Source organism: Miscanthus floridulus, chromosome 11, assembly GCF_019320115.1.
Source record: "Miscanthus floridulus cultivar M001 chromosome 11, ASM1932011v1, whole genome shotgun sequence".
Taxonomy (NCBI): domain Eukaryota; kingdom Viridiplantae; phylum Streptophyta; class Magnoliopsida; order Poales; family Poaceae; genus Miscanthus; species Miscanthus floridulus.
In genome coordinates, this window is record NC_089590.1 from 70,748,371 (window position 1) to 70,770,165 (window position 21,795).

Genomic DNA, 21,795 nt, shown 5'->3' on the forward strand with positions numbered 1-21,795 from the left:
TTCTTCTGGTATCTGATCTATAACCATCCTATGCCTCGTCCTCTACCTTGATCCACGCTTGTTCCAACGGTAAGCTGGATCTGCAATGTACTTCGGCCCATCATATGGAGGCCACTCTCCAGGGTCTTGGAAAGGCATGAAGCGAGGGCTCCATGTGTTCACAAGCGTGTTGACACTAAACTCATGAGGTATCCTCCTCTCAATATTATAGTTGCGATGCCTAGCTACTGCCACCAAATGAGAACATACAAAGTGGTATTGCCTTAGTTTACCACAAGTGCACTTGAAATCTTGGAGGACAACCACATGTATCCTCGACTCTCAGACCTTGCCGTCGGACGTTGTACCGCCCCTATGCTCGACCTGATAAGTCCCTGTGGCATGGTCAAAGCATGCAACCTCATGTGTGCCAGCCCTTTCTCTTGCCTTCTCTAGGTGTGCCTTTGGTTTCGGAGCCCATATCTCTCCATCACTCCTCAACTGCAATGCATGGGCGTGTCTATCGTTGAACCAGGCAACAAGCTTACAGAAGGTGAATTGAACAATTGCATTCACGGGCATACCACGTATCCCCAATAGCAACTTATTGAATGACTCTGCCATGTTGCTGCACTAAAACTCGTACCTCCAGCCACCGTCGTCATGAGCTCTCGTCTATTTCTCCAAATCCCTCATCAAACCTGTGAGCCATTGTCTACCTTCTGCATTTGATGCGGTTCTGACCTGCTCCAACTTTTCCCTAAAGTACTTGTCCTCAAGCTATCGAGCAGCCTCCTGGAATAGATCAAAGTTTTTTTTGACACCGTCCTTCCGTAGTAGATTCTCGACAAGGTGTCGAGTACACCAACGATGGTGCAAAGGTGCATACCCCTCTAACTGCTCTCGCACGGCATTAAGTATGCCCTGATGCCTATCAGATATGATGCCAACCTCCCTGCCAGGGCCAACCACGTGTATCCGGACTAGCCTCAAGAACCATCCCCAACTGTCATTGTTCTCCTTCTCAACCAAAGCAAATGCCAAAGAAACCAACTTGTTGTTCGCGTCATAGGATATGGCTATAAGAAGTGTGCCCTGGTATTTGCCAATCAAGAACGTACCATCAATGGAGAAGATGGGACGATAGTGCCTAAAGGCCTCGACACACTGAGGAAAGCACCAGAAGGCACGGAAAAATATCTGCCTCCCATCCTTCCATGCATTAGGTTTTGGGATGTACTCATAATGCATGCCTGGATTCACCGCTTTGATTGCATTGAAAAGAACTGGCAGCTGCTCATACTCATCCTCCCAGTCCCCATATATCATCTTCCACGCTCGCTGCTTAGCCTTCCATGCTTTACCATAAGTTATCACATATCCTCCATACAACGCCTCAACGGTCCTGATAATTGTTCTCACCTTCATGTTGGGTTCTCCCTGCAAAATTCCCATCAACCGCTTGGCAATGAGGGTAGATGTCAACTGCCGATGCCTCAGTGTCAGCACAATTGTGTGGCCCAACAACTTTTGTGATCTTCCATTTTCTGGTCACCTGTTGCTTCCTTGCACAAACCCTCCATGGGCAGCGTTCCTTGTCACACACAACTGTGTAACGGCGCTCCATATATGAATGCAATACCCTGTAAGGCCTCTTTCGTATCACTGCAAAAGCCTGCAACCACCTCTTCAAAGTAGGGAGGTCATTGAACACCCTCCCCTCCTCAATTACCATGTTAGGACCGGCCTCAGGAGCTTCTAGGAGCTTATCATCATGTGCTTCTGCAAACGCCATATCAGAATAAGCAAGATCACTAAACTCATGAACTCTAGGATCACGGCGGTCGGGAAAGATACGCCTCATCATCTCAACATCACTCTCCGTCAGCTCTCCAACAGGACGATCATCATCAAAATCAAGAGCCCTAGCCATCTCATATGGCTCCAAATCATTCATAATTTCAACATTATTGGAGCCACGAAATCCATCTGAAAAGTGCACTTGCGCAGCAACATGGGGCACATCCATATTCTCAGGAATGTCTCCTGCAACGTTATTACAGAAATGAGGAAAGAATGAAAGAAATAGATGTAAGGAACGGGATAAGCTCCCAAAAAACATACGGTTAAGACACTTACTCGGATGATTCTGTGTCAAAGGGATCTTATAAGGAGGATCTGCCACGAAAACATGAGTATGACAACCATCTCCAAATAACGCATTGGGGGCAGATTGAGCATCAGGAACCGTAGGCGCAATCTGCATATGTAGGTAAGGTTCCGGAACAGGAGGGTCGATGTGTGCCGGATGATCCATTGCTGGGGTAAACCCATGAGGGATTGGATCAACTAACACCCGACGAACAACCACGTCCAAACATTGCAGCTGGCTCTTCATAGCCGATCTCACATAGTTGTCCCACTGATCCGCACAACCAATTGAGATCATTCGCCTGAAGATGTTCGGAGGACAACCTAGGTGCAGTACACCATCAACTGCAATATTATCATCTCCAAAGCAATGCAGCTCCTCCCGAGCCCTTGCAACCATATCACTAAATGAAGGCCTATCATTGAATAGCACAGGCACGCTTTGCATGTCAAGAAACTCAACATATCCATAACGATCGTTTTCAACCGTGCCTCCATGATATATGGTCACTAGGTTGTCCATCTATTTCAAAAACATAACGAAACACATATCCTTTAGTCCAAATTAGACGATAGATAGTACCTAACAAGTACTTTCTAACTACAAACTAAGTAATCATGATAATAACTACGTATATATTTATAGTATACTCACTAAATAACAAGATCATATGTAGTTAACTACAAATATAACTACATATCTAAGTAGCTATCTAACTATATCTATTTACTAATGTATCTATGTTTCTATCTATCTACATATATATCTCACTAAATCAACTAACTAAGTCATCACAGTATAACTAGTAAATAACAAACACCAACTAAATAGGTACATTGCATATTCATATTTTTTACCTTTCCGGATCGACGGACGATGGGCGTAGGTCAAGGCGAAGATTCGGGCCTGCGGTGGCGCGGCCAACGACAGAGGTGGCGTGCGGCGGTCGCGGGGTGCTCGGCGCTCCGCGTGGCGAGACCGGCTCGACGGGCGCGGGAGGCGGGGCGAGGCGAGGGCGGCGGTGGACGTCGGCAAGGCTGGGCGAGGCCGGCGGTGGAGGAGGCAAGGCAGGGCGAGGCCGAGGCCGAGGCCGCTGGTGGAGACAAAGGCGAGGACGGCGATGGAGGGCGTGGCGGCTCGGCGCTGCAGCCAACCAACGGGCAACAGCGCGAGGGCACGGCGGCGCGGTGCGGGCTCGGGCGAGGGAGCGGAGGCGGCGGCGCGGCGCGGGCTCGGCCGCCGGAGCAGCAGCGGCGCGGGCAGGCGGAGCAGCAGCGGCGCGGGTGGGCTCGGCCGTGGAGCGGGCGGGCAGGCGCGGCGCGGGCAGGCACGGACAGGCGAGGCCGCGGGCAGGCGCGCTGCGGCGTGGCGCGGGCTCGGCGCGGGCGGGCGTGCGCTTCGCGGCGTGGCGTGGTGGCGCGGGCGCGGGCGCAGCGGTGGAGCGGCGACGGCGCGGGCAGGGGCGGCTAGGGCGAGATGGTGAAGAAGGATGCGGCCGGTAGATATTTAGGGGGCTCGGCGCCAAGATCTACGGCGCCGAGCTCGGCGCCAGTCACTCTAGCGCCGAGCCCTTGGCAGGCCATTTCCCCGTGCCCAGGACCTCGGCGCCGAGCTCGGCGTCACTCACTATGGCGCCGAGCCAAGGGTCCATTTCTGGAATTCTTTCCGCCAGGGGTCTATTTGAGAGAAACTTTAAAAAAAAAGAGCCAAATAGTAAAAAATAGTGCAGCTGGGACTGGGAGCTAGCAACACGGTGTAAATTTTCAATGAGGCGGGCAGGCAGCAGAAGGCCTCTTGAGGAATGTAGCAGTATGAACTGGAACGGGAAGAGAGGCACTGACGCAGCCAGGCAGGCAGCTGAGGCACAGGCACTGACCGAATCCTGCGGGAGCCTACACACGCCTGGCCTGCGCCCTCTGCATCCATCCTTCCCTTTGGTTTGCCTACTTGTAGAAGCAAAGTTGCCATAAAAAGCTGCGTAGAAACCAAAGTTTTGGCTGCGGCTCCGCGGCAGGCGGCAGGCGGCAGGCGGCACCGCGCGGCAGGAGGCAGCTCATACTCATAGATACCCCTACTCTGTGGGTAGTGGGGAAGACCGGTAAGGAAGGAGGCCACCGGTAAGCAGGACTACCCATCTCTTCTCGTTTGTTTTTTAATACAATGTATTTGTTCGGATGTAATAGATATTAATACTCTTATGTATACACTTGATCAAATTTAGAATAGTTTCTCAACAAACTTCAATCCCTTGTATTCAGGACAGAGAGAGTACATAAACAATTAACGATCCCTTATCAACGATATTTATGATAGCATATGAAAATCAATAGATTAGGAATATATTTTATAAGTTATTTATTTGGCTCGTTGATTTTAATATTGTTCTCTACAAATTTAGTTAAACTTTATATAGTTCATGGTCTATTAGGCAGGGCTCCTCCGGAGGAGCCGGAGCACTTGAAGATGACTCTGGCTCCTCACCCAAAAACGGCTCTGCCTCCTCTACTATTCACTAGAAAACACCTCGCTTAAAAAGTGTTTGGTAATTGGTACGACTCCTCCGCATAAGCTGTTGCTGGGGCCGAAGATAGAGTCATGCCAAACAAGCCCTTAATTTTGAAATATGACAAAAAATAGTTATATTTTGGAACATAGTGCACACTTTTATTTTTCTATTATGGATGCAATAAATCAATTGTTTTCTTAATATTATATTTATAATCAGTAGATTCTTGCCCCTCCCAATTGTGAAATAATCGTGGCGCAAATTTGATTGAGATATTCCGTTCATATTTTGTTTAATTCTTTGGAACTTTCTTAGGTAGTGTTTGAATCTTAAGCTTTTCTATAATTCAGATGCTAGAATCGGGAGTATGAATAATAAAAATCCTACCTGTTTGAATCTTTAGATTCTACATATGGATTATAGGTATTTCAAAAACATCTTTCTCCAAAATATCCTCAGCCTTGCATCTCTTCATGTATACTAAGGTGAGGGTAGCTTTGTCTTTTATTGATTAAGAAGAGGAAGAATCGTGAAGAAGCTGGAGGCTGATGGATTTTGGGAATATAAGAATCTGATCACAGGATTTTTCTCATCCCTTCAGGAATCTCCACCATTTGGACATCTTGCAGATATTTTCATCATGATTTTTAAATCTCAAGAGTATTCAAACAGACCCTTAGCACACGCTAACTAAAACAGCTGAATCTCCCTATTTAACGGTTATAGGCCCAGATCGATCCTTCAGAGACATGATAAAATCATCCTAGGACAAATCCCTACATGCGTACCAGCGATCCATGGGTCCACGAGCAAGTACATGTACAGTAGTGTATGCACACGCAGAGACACTGTAGGAGAAAGTGTGTATTCATTGGAACGAAAGCAAATTTTCAAAATTGGAATGAAAATAAAAGCGAGGATTTGCGATACCCTATACTAGTACCCTACCCTGTCCTGTCATGTCGTCTCTGGGCCAGCGCCTTGTTTAGTTCCCATCAAAATTCCAAGTTTTTTCACTCTTTCTCCATCACATCAATTTTTGGACGCTTGCATGGAGTATTAAATGTAGATAAAAAAAATAACTAATTATACAGTTTAGTTGAAAATCACGAGATGAATCTTTTGAGCCTAGTTGGTCCACGATTGGACAATATTTATTAAATAAGACAAAAATGATACTATTTATCAGGTTAAAAAAACTTTCGATCTAAACAAGGCCCAGCTGCCGGCCGGAGCCGGACAGGCACAGCTCCGGCCACGGCCAGAGCCCAGAGGCGCAGCGAGAGCGAGGGCGAGGCACGTCTCCGCCTGACAAGCGTATCTCCAACACTCCTGACCACACCTCTACGTACGCGCAACCGAATCTTCGCTGCCGCCGTGCCGCGCGTATTGATGAATTGAACACGCTTGGGAGTCGGGCGGGCGTGTAGCACGGCGTGCCAAGCCGAAGCACCAACCTACTCCTACCATGCTCGCTGTCGTGCTGCGTGCGCCGCACCTCTAGCTGCTGCTGCTGCCGCTGCCGCTGCCGCTGCCGCCTCCTACAGTACGTAGTACTCCGTACCTAGTAGCAGGTGTAGCTACGTATACGCTCGCGCAGCGGCCGCAGCCGTGCAGGAACGACTTGGATGTCCTGCTGTATCTTGCACTGCACCCAGAGGCAGACGCAGGCGTATTAAGTGCTATACGCAGCGTGAGATCACGTCTTTTGGGGAGAGATACGTCCGGGTGCGTACACGCGCCTGGCACTCTCTATAATTCTAGCATTCAAATAGTACTGTTTCAGAAAGAATTGAACTCTAGCTTAGTTACAGTTTATGGATCCTTCAACTCTAGGTAGTGTGCATTAAAAAGGTGTGTTGTATAGCAATAAAGTATAGAGTTTGTGGATGCAATATTTTGCTTTGGTATAACCAACACATGGGAGAATTAATAAAATGAGTACTCCCTCAGTCCCTAAAAAATGTCATCCTAGGTTTGAACTCGGTCAAAATCTAAACTTTGACTGAATTTATATAAAATATTATAAACACATGTATCTCTAAACTTGCTAGTTTATTACATATCAAATAGGCATCAGACTGTGTTTAGTTGGGTGAAATTTGGAAATTTGGTTAGTGTAGCACTTTCGTTTTTATTTGGCAATTAGTATTTAATTATGGACTAATTAGGTTCAAAACGTTCGTCTCGCGATTCCAACCAAACTGTGCAATTAGTTTTTTTCGTCTATATTTAATGCTCCATACACGTATCGTAAGATTCGATATGATGGCTACTGTAGCACTTTTTAGGAAAAGTTTTTAAAACTAAACAAGGCCTCAAGCGTGTAGCGCTGTGCCCTATGCGGCAGTGTGGCCAGCCGGGCAGCTCGAGCCTGGCGGCCAGCGAATCGGCAATGCATATCCTTCATCTCGCCTATGGTCCCTAGAGCTTCTGCGCCAGCGTAGCCGGCCAGTGCAACACAGGTACATGCCTGAATTCTCATGCCTGCCTTGCCCTGCGCTGGCTGCCCCCCTCCAGAAGAATCAATTTTGCTGCACCTGGAGCTGGTGTTTTTTTTTTAGTTAGAGAGTGAAGCTCATGCACGCAGTGATGCAAAAAAAAAAAAAAAACGAGTATACACGACGTCCATTCAACGTGAAAGAATCAATTTTGCAGCACCTCGCGCTTTGCTTCCCCAGTTCCCCTGCCTGGCTCCCTGCACTACAATCAACGTGAAATGTTGCTCCGCTGGGAAACATGAGCACGTACTCACCACTCTCCTACCATGATTACAGTGCTATAGTGCTACTGCACCATCCGTGAGATCGAGCGGGCTATCGTGGGAAGAAATGCCCTGGCATTCGTGTCGCGTGCTGTATAAAAAAAATCCAATCTAGAAGAAACTGGGTGGTTTTTCATTAATAAGAGAAAATAGGTGTCTAAATTCAGTTAAGACATGATTTGAACCTTGATGGTTGGGTGCATTGCCACACCTCTCACCCAACCAGTTGAGTTAGACTCACTTCCTGTGTCGCGTGTTGTATATACGAGATTCCAGCAGAACACCATGCACATGTATTGTCTACGTCAGAAAGACGTACCGGCCTGGTCGCTGGTTGGTTTTTGGGCTGATAAGTCCGGCTGGTGCTGGTTTGTTGTGAGAGAAAAACACTGTTGGCTGGCTGATAAGCCCTACCGCTGAAATCAACAAGCGAACAGGCTGATAGTACCATGTCACAAGTATGGGTATTATTGTATTATGAATGTACTACCTCCGTCCATAAAAGAATATAATTCTCGTATTTCGAGAAATCAAACCGTTTAAACTTTGACTAAAATTATATAAAAATATACTAATCCTTACTTAACAAAATAAGTACCATTAGATTAGTTATAGAATATGTTTTTATAATAAATTTAGTTGGAGACATAAATATTAATACTATTTACTATAAACTTAGTTATAGTTAAACTTCTTTGACTTGCACATTTTCTATAATTACATTCTTTTGGGACGGTGGAGTACATGCATCGTGCACAGTGCATTGGCTGCAATCTCTGGGGGGAAAAAACAGCAGGCGACATGACTCCCCTGTTCGTGGATTTCAATTCGATTTCCATATTCGCACACTGCTGTGTCAACGACTGTGTCTAGGAGAAGCCAGCGCCGGAGTGTGTCCCGTGTCTACGGCCAGCGGCAGCGGTGTACGGAGTTAACCGCGTACGTCCATTCAAGGAGCGATTGAGAGATCTTATCGGGCGAGAGTACAGGTCGTTTGGCACGGCTCCACTGCGCTAGTGTTTTGGGCTTCAAACTCCGTGAATAGCTTTATTAGTGAAGTTAGATTCGTTTTATTAAAACGTTTGGTAAAACAACTCACATATAGAGTTTCTTTAAACATGCTCTCTCACAGAACGCCATGCAGGGTGAGCTGAAGCCGGATGAAGCCACTATTTTTTGCTCCATCCCACTCAAACTTTTGTAAGAGTACGATTTAAGGAGTTTTCTGGGTGAAGCCGTTTTGTTTTTTACCCTGTTAAGCACAAAATGGCTCGTGAAGCCGACGGAAAAGCTCTGCCAAACAGGACCAAACTGGTTCGTTTGAATGTTTTATCTGAGTAACTCGAGCCTGCGCAGACGAGTTTTTTCTTGCCAACACGAGGATCACGTAATGTACGTTTTGGCATGCAGTATCACGAGCAATACGAGTACTAGAGTACGCAACTATAGGTCATGTTCGCTTCTCTTATAATTCATCTTTTTAGGTTTTTTTTCAGCTGAAACAGTATTTTTCTCTCACAACAAATCAATCGGAACAATATTTTGGCTGGTTTTTTCAGCGAATCGAGCGGGGCCATTGTAAGAAAGATTGTAAGTGCAGACGTGGCAGTGGCCACGATCGCTTTGTACATGCATGCATGTGCAGCAGCACCGTTGGCGCTTGGTGAGACTACAGGATATGGCAAGGGCATGCACGAACCATTTAATGGAAGCTAGGAATGTTTCGTTTGACCGCAGCACAGTGGCATTCGTGACCTATTGCGGCCAGACAGAATGAATAATTGCCACACTATTTTGCCTGATGAAATACACCATCACTAGCTCTGTCTCTCTGCCAATTTTCACCAACTTAAACGCACACATGCATGTCCTCTATCCCCTGCAGCGATTTGTACTGAAAAACGTGTTTCATTACTCGTTATTTTGAGTTCCGACAAGCAGGCTACATTACTCGCTCTGTTCCAAATTAGAAAACATTTTAACTTTTCTACGTACATAGTTTACTATGCACTAAAATACGCTCTATATCGAGATACATACTAAAAACAACGTATCTAGAAAAATCAAAATATTTTATAATTTGAGACGGAGGAAGTACTAACTATGTCCTTAAAAAATATGGTAGAATAGTCATTTTGATCCATAAACTATTTCTCAAGGCTCAGTTTCATCCCTGAACTTTCAAAACAGCTATTTTAGTCCTCAAACTCTACTGTTAGGCTCAGTTTCATCCTATAACTATGAAGATGATCATTTCAATCCTTAAACTTTGTATTTTAGGCTCAATTTCATCCTAAAACTATAAAGATGATCATTTGAGTCCTCAAACTTTGTATTTTAGGAGCGATTGGAGATAGAAAAATAATATTCATCCAAAAACTCTTTACTAGCCATTAATAATTCCAAGCTGTTATTTTTAATGTTACCTTATAATGATACCATTTATATATATCTGACTATAAATGTTTTTTGTGGGAGCAATTACAGTTGCTTCACACGTTATTCCTTAAGAATACATGGATATATTGAAACAATAGTGGATCTATAATTTTTTTTCTCGGCTACTTCTAGTGTTAGGCTCAACTAATAACCATGTGTATAGAATAATTATTTTTATCTATAGGATAAAAAGAATTCATATTTAAGAATATTTAGATCTATATTTATATTCATCTTAGAATATAAATACAAATGTTGAAAGTACCTAACAATGTCGTGGGTGGTGCTAGACAAAGGATGAAGTTGTGCAAAAATGCATTTTGATAATTCATGGATGAAATTATGTCTAAAATATAAAGTTTTCTTTTTAGATAGACAAAATTGAGTTGAAAAATAAAAGTTTAAAGACCAAAATGCACTTTAATAGTTTATGGATGAAATTGGGTCCAAAATGCTAAATTTCATGACTGAAATGATCATCTTCATAGTTCTGGAATGAAATTGAGCCCGAAAGTAGAGTTTGAGGACTACAACGGCCGTTTTGAAAGTTCAGGGATAAAACTGAGCCTCGAGCAATAGTTCAGGGACCAAAACGACTATTATGCCAAAAAATATCGTTCTTCTCTTCTCCTAATAAGTTTCAACCTATCTTAGATTTAACTAAATTTATATAAAAATATCAATAATACATTAGTATATGATACATGGGTACAATACATTAGTAGTTTAAATGGGATATAAGACAACACAATAGAATTTCTACTACATAGCTACATTGATCATTAATAAAAGCATGGAACTAACAGATGACGCAATAAAAAACCCTCAGTCAGAAACATACTTAGTAAGAAACTCGTCGTCCGAGTACCAATCCTCAACCACAACCCTGTTGCTGTGGCTAGGCTCACCTGTATTGCCCTGATCTGCCTTTCGCCTGTAGTAAGCGGCCTCCGCTTCATCTGTGCCCTCTGCGGCCTGAGTGAAGAACGCGTCGTCATCCTCCTCCGCCTGCAAGCCTGCCTCTGCTAGAGCGATGAGCTCGCTCAGTCTGGTAGTGTCGTCCTCAGCCTCGTCCGCCTGCAAGCCCGCCTCTGCTAGAGCGATGAGCTCGCTTAGTCTAACAATGTTGTCTTCAGCCTCCTTCGCCTGCAAGCCCGCCTCTGCTGGATCGATGAGCTCGCTGAGTCTATCAGTGTTGTCCTCATCCTTGTCCCCTCATCAGACAACACAATCGGTGATTCAACAGTGCGACCAACTCGCTTTCTATGCTCATCTAACTTCTTTTCCTCGTACCTTGCATGAGCCACCTCTGCAGCATGTTCCTCGCTGCATCCAATTCCTTCATGTATAAAATACAATTAGTTAGCGATGTGATTATATTACATTTAAAATCAGGCAATAGAAAAAAGGCTTTCGAGCACTCACTGGCATATAATGCAACAACATGCTTATTCAAGACCTACATCTGTACTCTTGTCTCCTTTCTTGCCTCCGTCCTTGCCTTCTCCTCCTCTAACGTTATCTGTCTCTCCAATTCCCATTTGTCAAGCCCAACGTCGATCGAGTTACAAATACCATGTTGTCTAGCAAACTCACAGATCTTGTCTTTGTGATGCTTAACGAAAAGGTTGACATAGTCAGGTCCATATCCCCTCTTCCGTGCAATTACTTGCCTCCCCTTTAGTTCATCCAAGAACTTAGCTTGACCATCATAACATTCCCACCTGTATTTCCTAGTGCTCTATTCAAATGAAAAATTATATTATATATGTCTTAGCAAAAGAAACAAAATACGATTTTATGGTTACCACAAAAATAACCAACCTCATCATAGTCAATCATATGGCCGCAATAATGGCCTATTCCAAGCTCCGATGGACTAGACCGTAGTTGGATTTAACACCACATTCGTACTTGACTGACGGTACTTTGTAAATTAACCTTTCTTTCTTCTTTTACTTTGCCTTTGGAGGTTCTTTGGGCCATTTGTTCTTAGGACCATACAACCACTCCTTGAAACGACACTTCACTATTGAATACACCTAAATAACGGGACATTAGTACATGACACATATAGCTCAACATTTCAACACATACACTTTGCACTTACTTCATGCTTGTTTATACACACAAACTCCAATGTATTGTCAGGGTTTATCACGGCTCGGTCTCCGTAATGGCACACAGGAGGTTCCTCGAGTCGTCTAACTATGGCTAAGTGCTTCTCCTTAACCATCATTGGAGGGGGTTAGGGGGAGGTGGAACCCACCGCTCGAAGTGCTCTCGTGGATGTCGCCCTCTCCATCAATCGTCAAAAAGGAGGTACCTAGGGTCAAACTTGTCTGCACCATCGATCCACTGAAAGTAAAATCACCTCTCATGAGCCTACACAACAAAAATTCAACAAAATATTAGTAACCTAGTAATAGAAATGAAGAACAAAAATATATGGAAATAATTACTTACATTAAAACGACTGCACGTGTAGAAGCAACGAGCCGCTGTGTCTGGATGTGTCGATTGAAACACATCGGTCGGACGACCACAGTCACAGTTAGGGACAAGGAGTTTAGGGGGGACGGGGGAATCTTTGCTAGACTCATCGGCGAACGACCAGAACACACTATAGAGGACATGCCTCAATGGTTCCCGAAAACACATCCCCCTGGTGTCCACAAACCAGTTCAAGTTAGGGTTGTAGTAATGCATTGCACATAAGATGCGGGGCACCCTGTTGTACGCTTCCTCCCAACTACCACATCAAATCGCCAGAGCAATTTGCTTAGCACGTCAAGCCTTTTCGTACGTCACATCGTACTTAATGAATCTAGATATGGACTATTATAAAGAAGACACCGAGATGTCGTTCTTATCATCAACGAGCCCCAATATACGACGGACAAGGTAACGTGCAGTGAGCTACTGATGATTTTCCTTTCCCCTATTGTCTAGGCAAGTGTGGGGTTCGACAACTTTAGTTATCCTCCACTTGCCATCACTCTGTCTCTTTCATGCATTTAACCTTCACATACAACCGTTTTTTCATATCACGTGGTATCTTAACTCCTGGTCCGAATGAGTGACGGTGTACGGCCTATGGTGGTACACAGCATAGTCCTGAAAGAAGAGTTTCATCTCTGACATTGTGTTGAATATCATCCCCTTCCTAAGGGTTTCTTTCTCATGGTCATAAAATGAATTCCTACACATCTGGAGACCGGTGTCACAAACTGTCATATCCGTCATGCTGACATCCCTATTGTTCGGAACACCCCTGAAAGGTACGTTCTTGGACTTTAGTTGCTCAAGCTCAGTCGCTGTGTAAGATGGTGATGGAACATACTGCTGCACTTCGCTAATTCTAGCCCATGAATCATGGGGGGTATCATCTGCAGCCAAATCTGTGACTAGTCTACCCTAAGCCTGGACACCATACAAAACCTCAGTTGGTACTGGTAATGGCATAGTATGAATCAGTACTAGCATGGCATCAGCCGATGTTGGTATAGCATATGTACCTCCGTGGTCATCATCAGAATCGTCTGAATCACTGCTAACTACATCACCGATCCTGTCCTCCTCCTACTCCTCTTCCCGTTCGAACTCATTCACATCGAAGTCATTGCTTATACAGCCTACTACAGTTGAATGAAACTGCTCCTGCGTCAACTGACTGTCCAAATCCATGTTATCCTGAGTTGCTTCCCCTTCGGCCCCTAATTCTTGTTCATTGCCTCCAAAACCATCAATGGACGGGCCGTCCTGAACACCATGCATCCTGTACCCATTCTCCACCACCACCTCAGCCATAGGCATATTGGAACCTTGGAGAACCCTAGTATAGCGGGACCAGTGAGCAGAGTCGCGTAAGGGCATGAGGACATAGTATGCCCTAGTCTTCCCAGTATCAAACCTCCCCTTTAGTGTGAAATCACCACCAAACTTTGCATTTAAACGGACAGAGAGGTCATTGAACCTAGGAGGTTCATCAAACCATTCAAATTCTTCTTCCATATCCTCAAACATACCATCTTCTCTCCTAACATTTTCTCCGTACAAAACTCTAACACAACAATCTATCTGCAAAAGCATTTCAACAAACTTCATCAAGTCGTCGAAATCGTCTAACTATAACTATAGGTAGTAATATTAATACATATTGTAACTATAACTATACTAACTAATCTAATATTAACATCTATACAAAGCTAACTACAACAACTAATTAGACTAAATCTAATATATAACTAGACTCAATAACTGTACTAACTAACTACCTAACTTTACTACCTAAACTAACTTACTATATTACCTATACTAACTAAACTAACTAACTTTACTAAGTATACTAACTATACTTTAATAATTTTACTAACTTTATTAACTATACTAACTACATTAGGGGAGTACCTTGTTGCAGCGCGCTAGACCGGGCCGGGAGGCGTGGGCGCAGGCCTCGGCGGGTAGACGCCGTGCGTGGCCGGAGGGGGTGGCGTGTCGGCGTGCGGGCGCGGCGTCCGCATCGGGCGACCGACTGTCGTGCCGTGCTCGGCGACGGGCTGGCTGACGCGGGCGGACGCGGCTGGTTGGCTGGCGGGGCGGACGCGGGCGCGGCGGCCAGGCGGCCTTGCTGCGCTGCTCGGGCAACGGCGGCTGCTCGGGCACTGACGGCCGCGGGCCGCGGCGGGGGTTTTATTCGGCTCTGCCGCACCACGGATCAGGGTGCGGCACTGCCGCGCCAAGATCGGTGGCGCGGCAGAGCCCTGCCACGTCACTAGTCACGATTCCTGTCGTCACTACGTCAGTCCGCTGCCGCGCCACCATGCATGGCGCGGCACATGTATTTGGCCACGCCAGGACAATAGGCGCGGCTAAAAGTGTTAGTTTAAAAAAAACCCGACAGTGTTAGATTTAAAATTAGTTTTAAAAAAGTGTTAAAATTAAAAAAAATCGCCAGAAGCACGGCTATGCGCGCGTCGAAACTGTTGCGTCGGGATGGTGCTCGCTACATTGCCAACATTGGGCGCACTAGCCGGCTGTGCACCCAATTTGACGAGATCCTTTTGCATATTCAGCGCGTGTTTAGTTCCCTGAATTTGGGAATTTAGGCTACTGTAGCACTTTCGTTTTTATTTAGTAATTAGTGTTCAATCATGGACTAATTAGGCTCAAAACGTTCGTCTCGTAATTTCTAACCAAACTGTGTAATTAGTTTTTTTCGTCTACATTTAATGCTTCATGCAAATATCGCAAGATTCGATGTGATGGCTACTGTAGCACTTTTTTAGGAATTTGGATGGAAACTAAACACGCGCTCATTCATGCAGTGCTTTGCAAACTTGGTTCTACCTGGTATTTATTGTGTCAGCCAACGGCTATAAGGTTGAACAGAGAATGAAAGCATTTCGAACAAGAGACGGGATATTCTTTTAAATAAGAGATGGGATTATTTTATCTCATGAATATGGCATCGTTCGCTGATCTGAAACTTGGCTGAAACTGACTGAAAAACACTGTTCCGATTGAATTATTACGAGAGAAAAACACTGTTACGGCTGAAAAAAGAAGCCGAACAAGTCGAATATAGGGTAAGCCGAACATGCCCAGGGACGTAGCCAGCGGTGGGGCTAGGGGGGCTTCAGCCCCCCTACCCATCCTGAGCACGTGGAGTTTTCCTAAGTCATCCCTTAAAATTTTATGCATACATGTATTAGGTAGGAGGGGCTAAGGTTAAGAGAAGATAAAAAAAAACCTCTATTCTTTTGTTCAGTCCTTCCTAAATTTTTTCCTGGCTTCGTCACTGAACATGCCCTATGGGATAAATGCCCAGGATGGTTTGACTTTAGTGTCTGTTTAACCTAATCATGATCTGAGAGTAGATCCATCCAACCGTCTTATAGAATAGAACTAGATCAGAAAACGGGAAAAAACAAGATCATGCAGTCTAGTCTCAGATACGGCGGCAGGGCGGAGAAACAGGACAAGAACAGCGGACAGGCAGTGCTGGCAAATGGCATCAACATTTTGTCCCGAGAAGGATAAATGCCATCGATTTATTTTTTTTAAGGAAGGAGGGCAAAAAAAAACCTGAAGTTTTTCGTCCAAAAAAAAAAAACGAAGGCCTAGTTTAGATTGCGAAAAAAGTGAACCCGATGAATAGTACCACTTTCGTCTTATTTGGCAAATATTGTCTAATCGTGGACTAACTAGGCTCAAAAGATTCATCTCGTGATTTTCAACTAAACTGTGTAATTAGTTATTTTTTTTACCTACATTTAATACTCTATGCAAGCGGTTAAAAATTGATGTGATGGAGAGAGAGTGAAAAAACTTGGAATTTGGATGGCATCTAAACAAGGCCGAAGTGAACGAAATAAATACTACTCCATACAAAGGAAACAAGGGCTTAACTAGGCCGCACGACGCGCCATCATTGCGTCCGACGCAAACGTACGCCGTTGGGCCAGCAGCGTGCGGGAGGCAGGCCGGCGTCCATTCCGTTCGCGTGGGCCAGCACCAGCCACCGTGGCTAAGTCTGGCCCACCCACTACCCCGTGTGGCCCGATCGAGTAGGTAGGTACTACTAATCAGCCTGTTCGTTTTTTTTTCAGCCAGGTCAACAAAATTAATAGTGTTTTACTCTCACAAAGCTGGCGTCGCCCGTTTGCCGGTCGTGCATGTTTCGCCGGCGGCACGGATGGGCGATTGCGTTGCGTTGCCCCGGGAAATACTAAAACACGAGGCTGCTGCAACGCAATGCGCAGTACAGTACTACACGCGAGGGCGACGGGGAGAGAAGAGAGGTGGTCACTTCTCCCACCATCCCCATACAACGAGTCTATTCCGCCGGTTGATTTTTGGCTGATAAGTTTAGTTGGTGTTGGTTTATTTTTAAGAGAAAAACACTGTTGAACCAACCAGAGCGATCATGCTGAAAAAATGCGAGCTCAGTGCGCTGCAGCTGCACGGGCCACTGAGCTTCGCCATCATTGTGTTGTGTCCCGTGTGTTTCACGTCCTCTCAATCCCTGTCATTCCAACACCGTCGTACCCGCTTTGCCTGGCAGCATGGCAGCATGGAATGGGTCGTGGATCAGGTCGAGTCGGTGCGAAAAAGGCTGGCGCCTTTGGGGTGGAAATTCTAGCGGCACTACCCTGCAGCAGCGCAGTCTCGCTCGGCAACGAGCCATCATCATCATTCGTCGGCTAAACCTAAACCCTAGCCTTGCCCTGTACTACTACTACGGGTTTGTAGGCTACTGTAACCCCGGCACGCTCGCCAGCATGCATTGAATTTCCCACCCGCTGGAATATTTACGGGCCGGGGTAGTATAGTACTATATGATGACCTGCTGATAGCATGCATGTCTGAAGTTAACATGCATTGATGCACCGCGAAGTCCGTGCATGTGCATCGACGATCGACGGGCAACAACAATTGGTTGGATGTCACGTCGGAAACCTCGCCAACTATTGGTTGGCGACTGACTTGCATTGCATTATGCATGGTGATGAGAGACTGTCAAATAATTTGTACGACGACACAAGTGCTGATCGATCGATGTGAACCAAAGTTTCGTTAAAAGACTACAACAGTCAAATTGCACGAGAGAGACAGCTAGCGTGTAGGCACGGTAGCTCCTGGCTAGCTGGCTGACCCAGCACGAGTTGCATTGGGGTCCATTGAGACGAGACAGCGCACGACACCTTCCTATTCGGATGTCAACCATTTGTTTACTCAAAGGGAAGCTAACGTACGTACCCGGGCCATTTCTCGCTAGGACCGTACGTATGTAGACTGCTCGTGCTCGATGTAGATCTCTGCCTCTCTCGAACGCCAGCAAGCTTGGATCAGTATATACAAGTAGTCAGTAGTTTCCTCCAACCGTTTTCTATCTTGGTGTATGCTGCTCTGCTGGAACTGGAAATGACGAAAATCAGCGTTCATCACCAGTTTCTCTAGCAAAGGCAGCAGCGCTCATCATCAGTTCCTCACCCATTTTTGGAAATGGGCCGAAGCCTTCCAATATCGCTTGGATACATCCGTCTTCCCCCGTTGATAAGCCCAGCCTGCATCCTCCTAGGGAAAGCCCACTTGAGCTAGCCATACGCCATATAGCCCATCTCTTCTATCCGGAAGGAAACCACTACGGGCTACGCTGCCTGCGATCGCAACCCAACCCAACCCAAGCTTTCCTCCCCTTGTACCCTTCTCACCGCCGCACCGACCAAAGCCCTAACGCACGCGGCGCGGCGAGCGACCGGGGGAGAGCCATGGCGGCGGCGGTGGCGACGAAGCAGCAGCGCAAGTACCAGTGGGGCGAGCTCGCGGACGACGACGGCGCCAGCGACCTCGGCCTCCTCCTCCTCCTCCCGCCGCGGGTCGTCGTCGGGCCCGACGCGGGCGGCCTCCGGAAGGTGATCGAGTACCGCTTCGACGACGAGGGCAACAAGGTCAAGGTCGTCACCACCACCCGCACCTGCAGCCTCGCGCGCGCGCGTCTCTCCAGGAGCGCCGTCGAGCGCCGCTCGTGGGCCAAGTTCGGCGACGCCGTCAAGGGGGACGACGCCGGCTCGCGCCTCACCATGGTCTCCACCGAAGAGGTCCTCCTCGAGCGCCCACGTGCCCGAGGTAGTAGCTCTTCTGTTCTCACGGTCTCACCCCCATGCGTTTCTTCCGGCCTAGATCTGTTCTGCATTTATCTGTCAACCATAAGCGTGTATTCTTGTTGCTAGTTTTATGGACATGCTTTGTGTACACGAATTATAGTCCTATAGAACATAAAAACCACCATCTACCTTGGAAGAATTCTCCTTCCAAGTGCTCACAATGGAATCGATGTAGTTAGTGTTACCAAACAGCCAAAAGTTGCATCCTCATTTCCTTATGACTCATCATTCTCCCTGAACTATGTATTATTCATATTGTGTACATAAATCAGTCTCTTAACCTTGATTGAATTATAGTATTTGCGTACAATGCATGATTTCTATTGCTAAAAATATTATGTCTCATTCTACCCTACAATCTGCTCGCAACATTGATTAATCTGTTAACAGTGTTAGTACAACGTCTGTAGGCCATGCATGGCTTCCGGTTGGAGTACTGTGGAAGGAACATGTAGTCGCTATCATTACAGTTGCTTCTGATGCACTTAATGACTGTTACAAATAGACTAAACTTAGCATTGTGATTTTTAATCTCTTCATCCTCCCTAGTCATCTTCATAATGTAGTATTCAAGAAGGCAACATGCCTTCATACAGTTGGATATAGTAATGTTTAGTATGTTAAAAGAAGGCAACTCACCCTTCCATAGACATATGTGGGCACATGTTTCACTTTCACCATGTAGACTCAAATCCCATACTATGATTCAATGGTGATCTTGTTGTTAGTTATGAACATGTGGTGTGTACATCAATTATACCATTCTTTTTATATACACTAGTATTATCTACCATGGAAGGAACATGCCTTCATAGTTCATTATCAATTATCATTCCAACTGCTTCAGGTGCAATCAGTGATTGCGTTACAAATACCCAAAATTAGCATTCTGTGTTTTGCTGTGACTCCTGATTCTCCCTGAATAATATTTAATTTAAGTTGAGATAATGTGAGCTGCTGTTAAAAATTAATTTTAGGGCTTTAGTAACAAGACCAGCTCTATGCCCTTTCTTAAAGTTGTGGACAGGTTGTCTCTTTCATGTTAAGACTTGGATCCCACATCATGGTCCAGCTGTGGAGATTTGCTGCAGTTGTTTCATCAACTGCAGGTGATCTATGGCCAAATATTCAGTGCAAACGCTCTACTCGGTGGAATTGTGAAAACCCTTTAGAAAAACATACTAGAAAACTATGCACATCCATAGTGCATATATAGATATACATTGTCACAGAATTTGAGATTCAAACTCGTTTTGTAAAAAGTCATGAAAATAACAAATTTCATGTGCATATGCACTAGAGGACAAAATTCCTGGGAATTTGTCTTCTAGTTCATATGCACTTGGAATTTGTCATTTTCATATGAATTTTTCTAAATTGAGAATTCTTGCGATAATGTACATCCATAGATGCACTATAGATGTGCGTAGTTTGAAATTTTTTGAAAACTTCTTAGTATGTTTTTGTAAAGTGTTTTCATGATTCCACGGTTCCACCGAGTAGATGCATGGTTTGCACTGAATATTTTTCCGTGATCTAATTCCACTATAGAATTATATCCTCCTGAATGCAAACTCAATAGATCTAATACGGTTATTTTACTACTACGTTACTAGTTTGTTTCCAGACGTTTGCACGTTTTAACGTAATTAATGTTGATCAAAACCAAACCTGGTAAAGCATATGTCACTGTTTGCTCAATAGTTTACATCTTGTGGATATAGAGATATTCTGCAGCCATGACACTAATCTTTATAGTGTAGCTGACAGTTTATCTTCCTTTTTTTATAACACATACATCTCCCGCCCCTTGTTTCTGAAGCCTCAAAACTTTTTTGGGTGTTGCTTCAATTTGTATCTTCGTGCCATAATTTGTTAGTCCTCTCAATTGTAGGGAAAAGGACCGAGGAACCATGTACTTCTGATGATCCACTGGATATGGCAAGTACAAGAAGTGGCATTCTCATGGTTTGCCGAACATCTGGGAAAAAGGGTGATCATTGACGTCGAAGTGCCCCTACAAGGACGTTTCTCCACAGACACAAGGTGTCGGGTATCGATATTAGGGATACCCAAAGCAAGGAAGTTAGTGCCCACGCTGACTTCTCCAAATGGAGCAAGACGTATTAAAAGGTCTCGCCCGACCCTAAGGTCACGGGCTTCGTCTCGCCCGACCTCGAGGCCGTGGGCTCCGTCTCGCCCGACCCTTTGGTTGCGGGCTCCTTCTCGCCCGACCCCAAGGCCGCGGGCTCCGTCTCGTCTGACCACTTGGGTGCGGGCTCCATCTCACCCGACCACTTGGGTGCGGGCTCCGTCTCTCCCGACCCTAAGGCCGCGGGCTTTGTCTTGCCCGACCCCTTAGGTGCGGGCTCCATCTCGCCCGACGGGGACCCATATCATCGCCAACCACTCTAGGTCCAAGCGTATGGGTCTGGGTCAAAACACTGCACCAGGAAAGAGACTGGCATGTCTCGATGTAATCCGTGGCCATCACGAACCCGACGACCCTGGAAGCCTTCTTCCCTTTCTCTCGTTCTTCTCTTCCTTCGCTATAACCCGCGCTTTCCCTTCACCTATAAATGGCGAAGCAGGGCGCCCCACGGTGGGGGAGATTCGCACGAAATCGGAACACAAGAGCACGACACGAGCACACGGCTGAGGGACAAGCGAGCTCTTAGCACCTGTTCACTCCTTCCATCAGAGACTTGGGATCCTCTCACTCTCTCGCCTGTTTATAACTCCTACTACAAACCAAGTGTCGGTAACACGAGCAGCAACGAACTAGACGTAGGGACGTTTTGCCCGAACTAGTATAAACCCTTGTGTTCTTCGAGCACACCATCCGAGCCAAACGCGTAAATACAAATTTACTCGTCGGTGGTCCGAAAAACAAAGACAGTTGGCGCGTCAGGTGGGGGCTTTTTAAGCGTCTCGACGTCCACATCAAGCCTCGGATTGCTAGTCATGGCGTCAGCTGGGTCCCGGGCACGCACGTGTGATTCGGGAACCTATACTTTATCATCACGACGGAGGGACAGTTGGTGCAGGCTTTCGTCGTCATCAAACCTCTCCACTCTGTCGGCCTCGACGCGATCGCCAGGGCGCTTGAGGAGCTACGGCTGCACGCACCTAAGGCCCGCGCCCCAGGAGTGATCAGCTTCTCGTCTTCTATTACGGGAGACTAGAGCATTAGCTCGGCGCCTTCCTAGGACCCCGACCGTCCCGGGAGGACCTGGGCTGCCTCGTCTTTTCGTTTGCCAATGTCATCACGCAGCTTGCCGGAGGA

The 21,795-nt window shown here is 45.9% G+C and overlaps 2 protein-coding genes across 2 annotated transcripts; both read left to right on the top strand.

Annotated features, from left to right (window-relative positions):
- The first annotated feature begins 3,007 nt into the window (after nucleotides 1–3,007).
- LOC136492162 (adhesin AWP1-like) lies at nucleotides 3,008–3,601 on the top strand. The gene has a single exon (XM_066488279.1). It carries the CDS (start codon nucleotides 3,008–3,010, stop codon nucleotides 3,599–3,601), a length of 594 nt encoding a protein of 197 aa, XP_066344376.1.
- Nucleotides 3,602–18,014: 14,413 nt separating this feature from the next.
- LOC136494759 (eukaryotic translation initiation factor 3 subunit G-like) lies at nucleotides 18,015–19,199 on the top strand. Its single transcript, XM_066490931.1, has 2 exons — nucleotides 18,015–18,471; nucleotides 18,920–19,199. Exons 1-2 carry the CDS (start codon nucleotides 18,114–18,116, stop codon nucleotides 19,012–19,014), a joined length of 453 nt encoding a protein of 150 aa, XP_066347028.1. The 5' UTR covers nucleotides 18,015–18,113; the 3' UTR covers nucleotides 19,015–19,199.
- Nucleotides 19,200–21,795: the final 2,596 nt, after the last annotated feature.

What these genes read in the sequence shown, in the direction of transcription:
- LOC136492162 (XM_066488279.1), top strand. Translation starts at nt 3,008, where the DNA reads ATGGGCGTAGGTCAAGGCGAAGATTCGGGCCTGCGGTGGCGCGGCCAA.
- LOC136494759 (XM_066490931.1), top strand. Translation starts at nt 18,114, where the DNA reads ATGGCGGCGGCGGTGGCGACGAAGCAGCAGCGCAAGTACCAGTGGGGC. An exon ending in CGAGCGCCCACGTGCCCGAG is followed by an intron (nt 18,472 to 18,919) that starts GTAGTAGCTCTT and finishes CAACGTCTGTAG; the next exon opens with GCCATGCATGGCTTCCGGTT.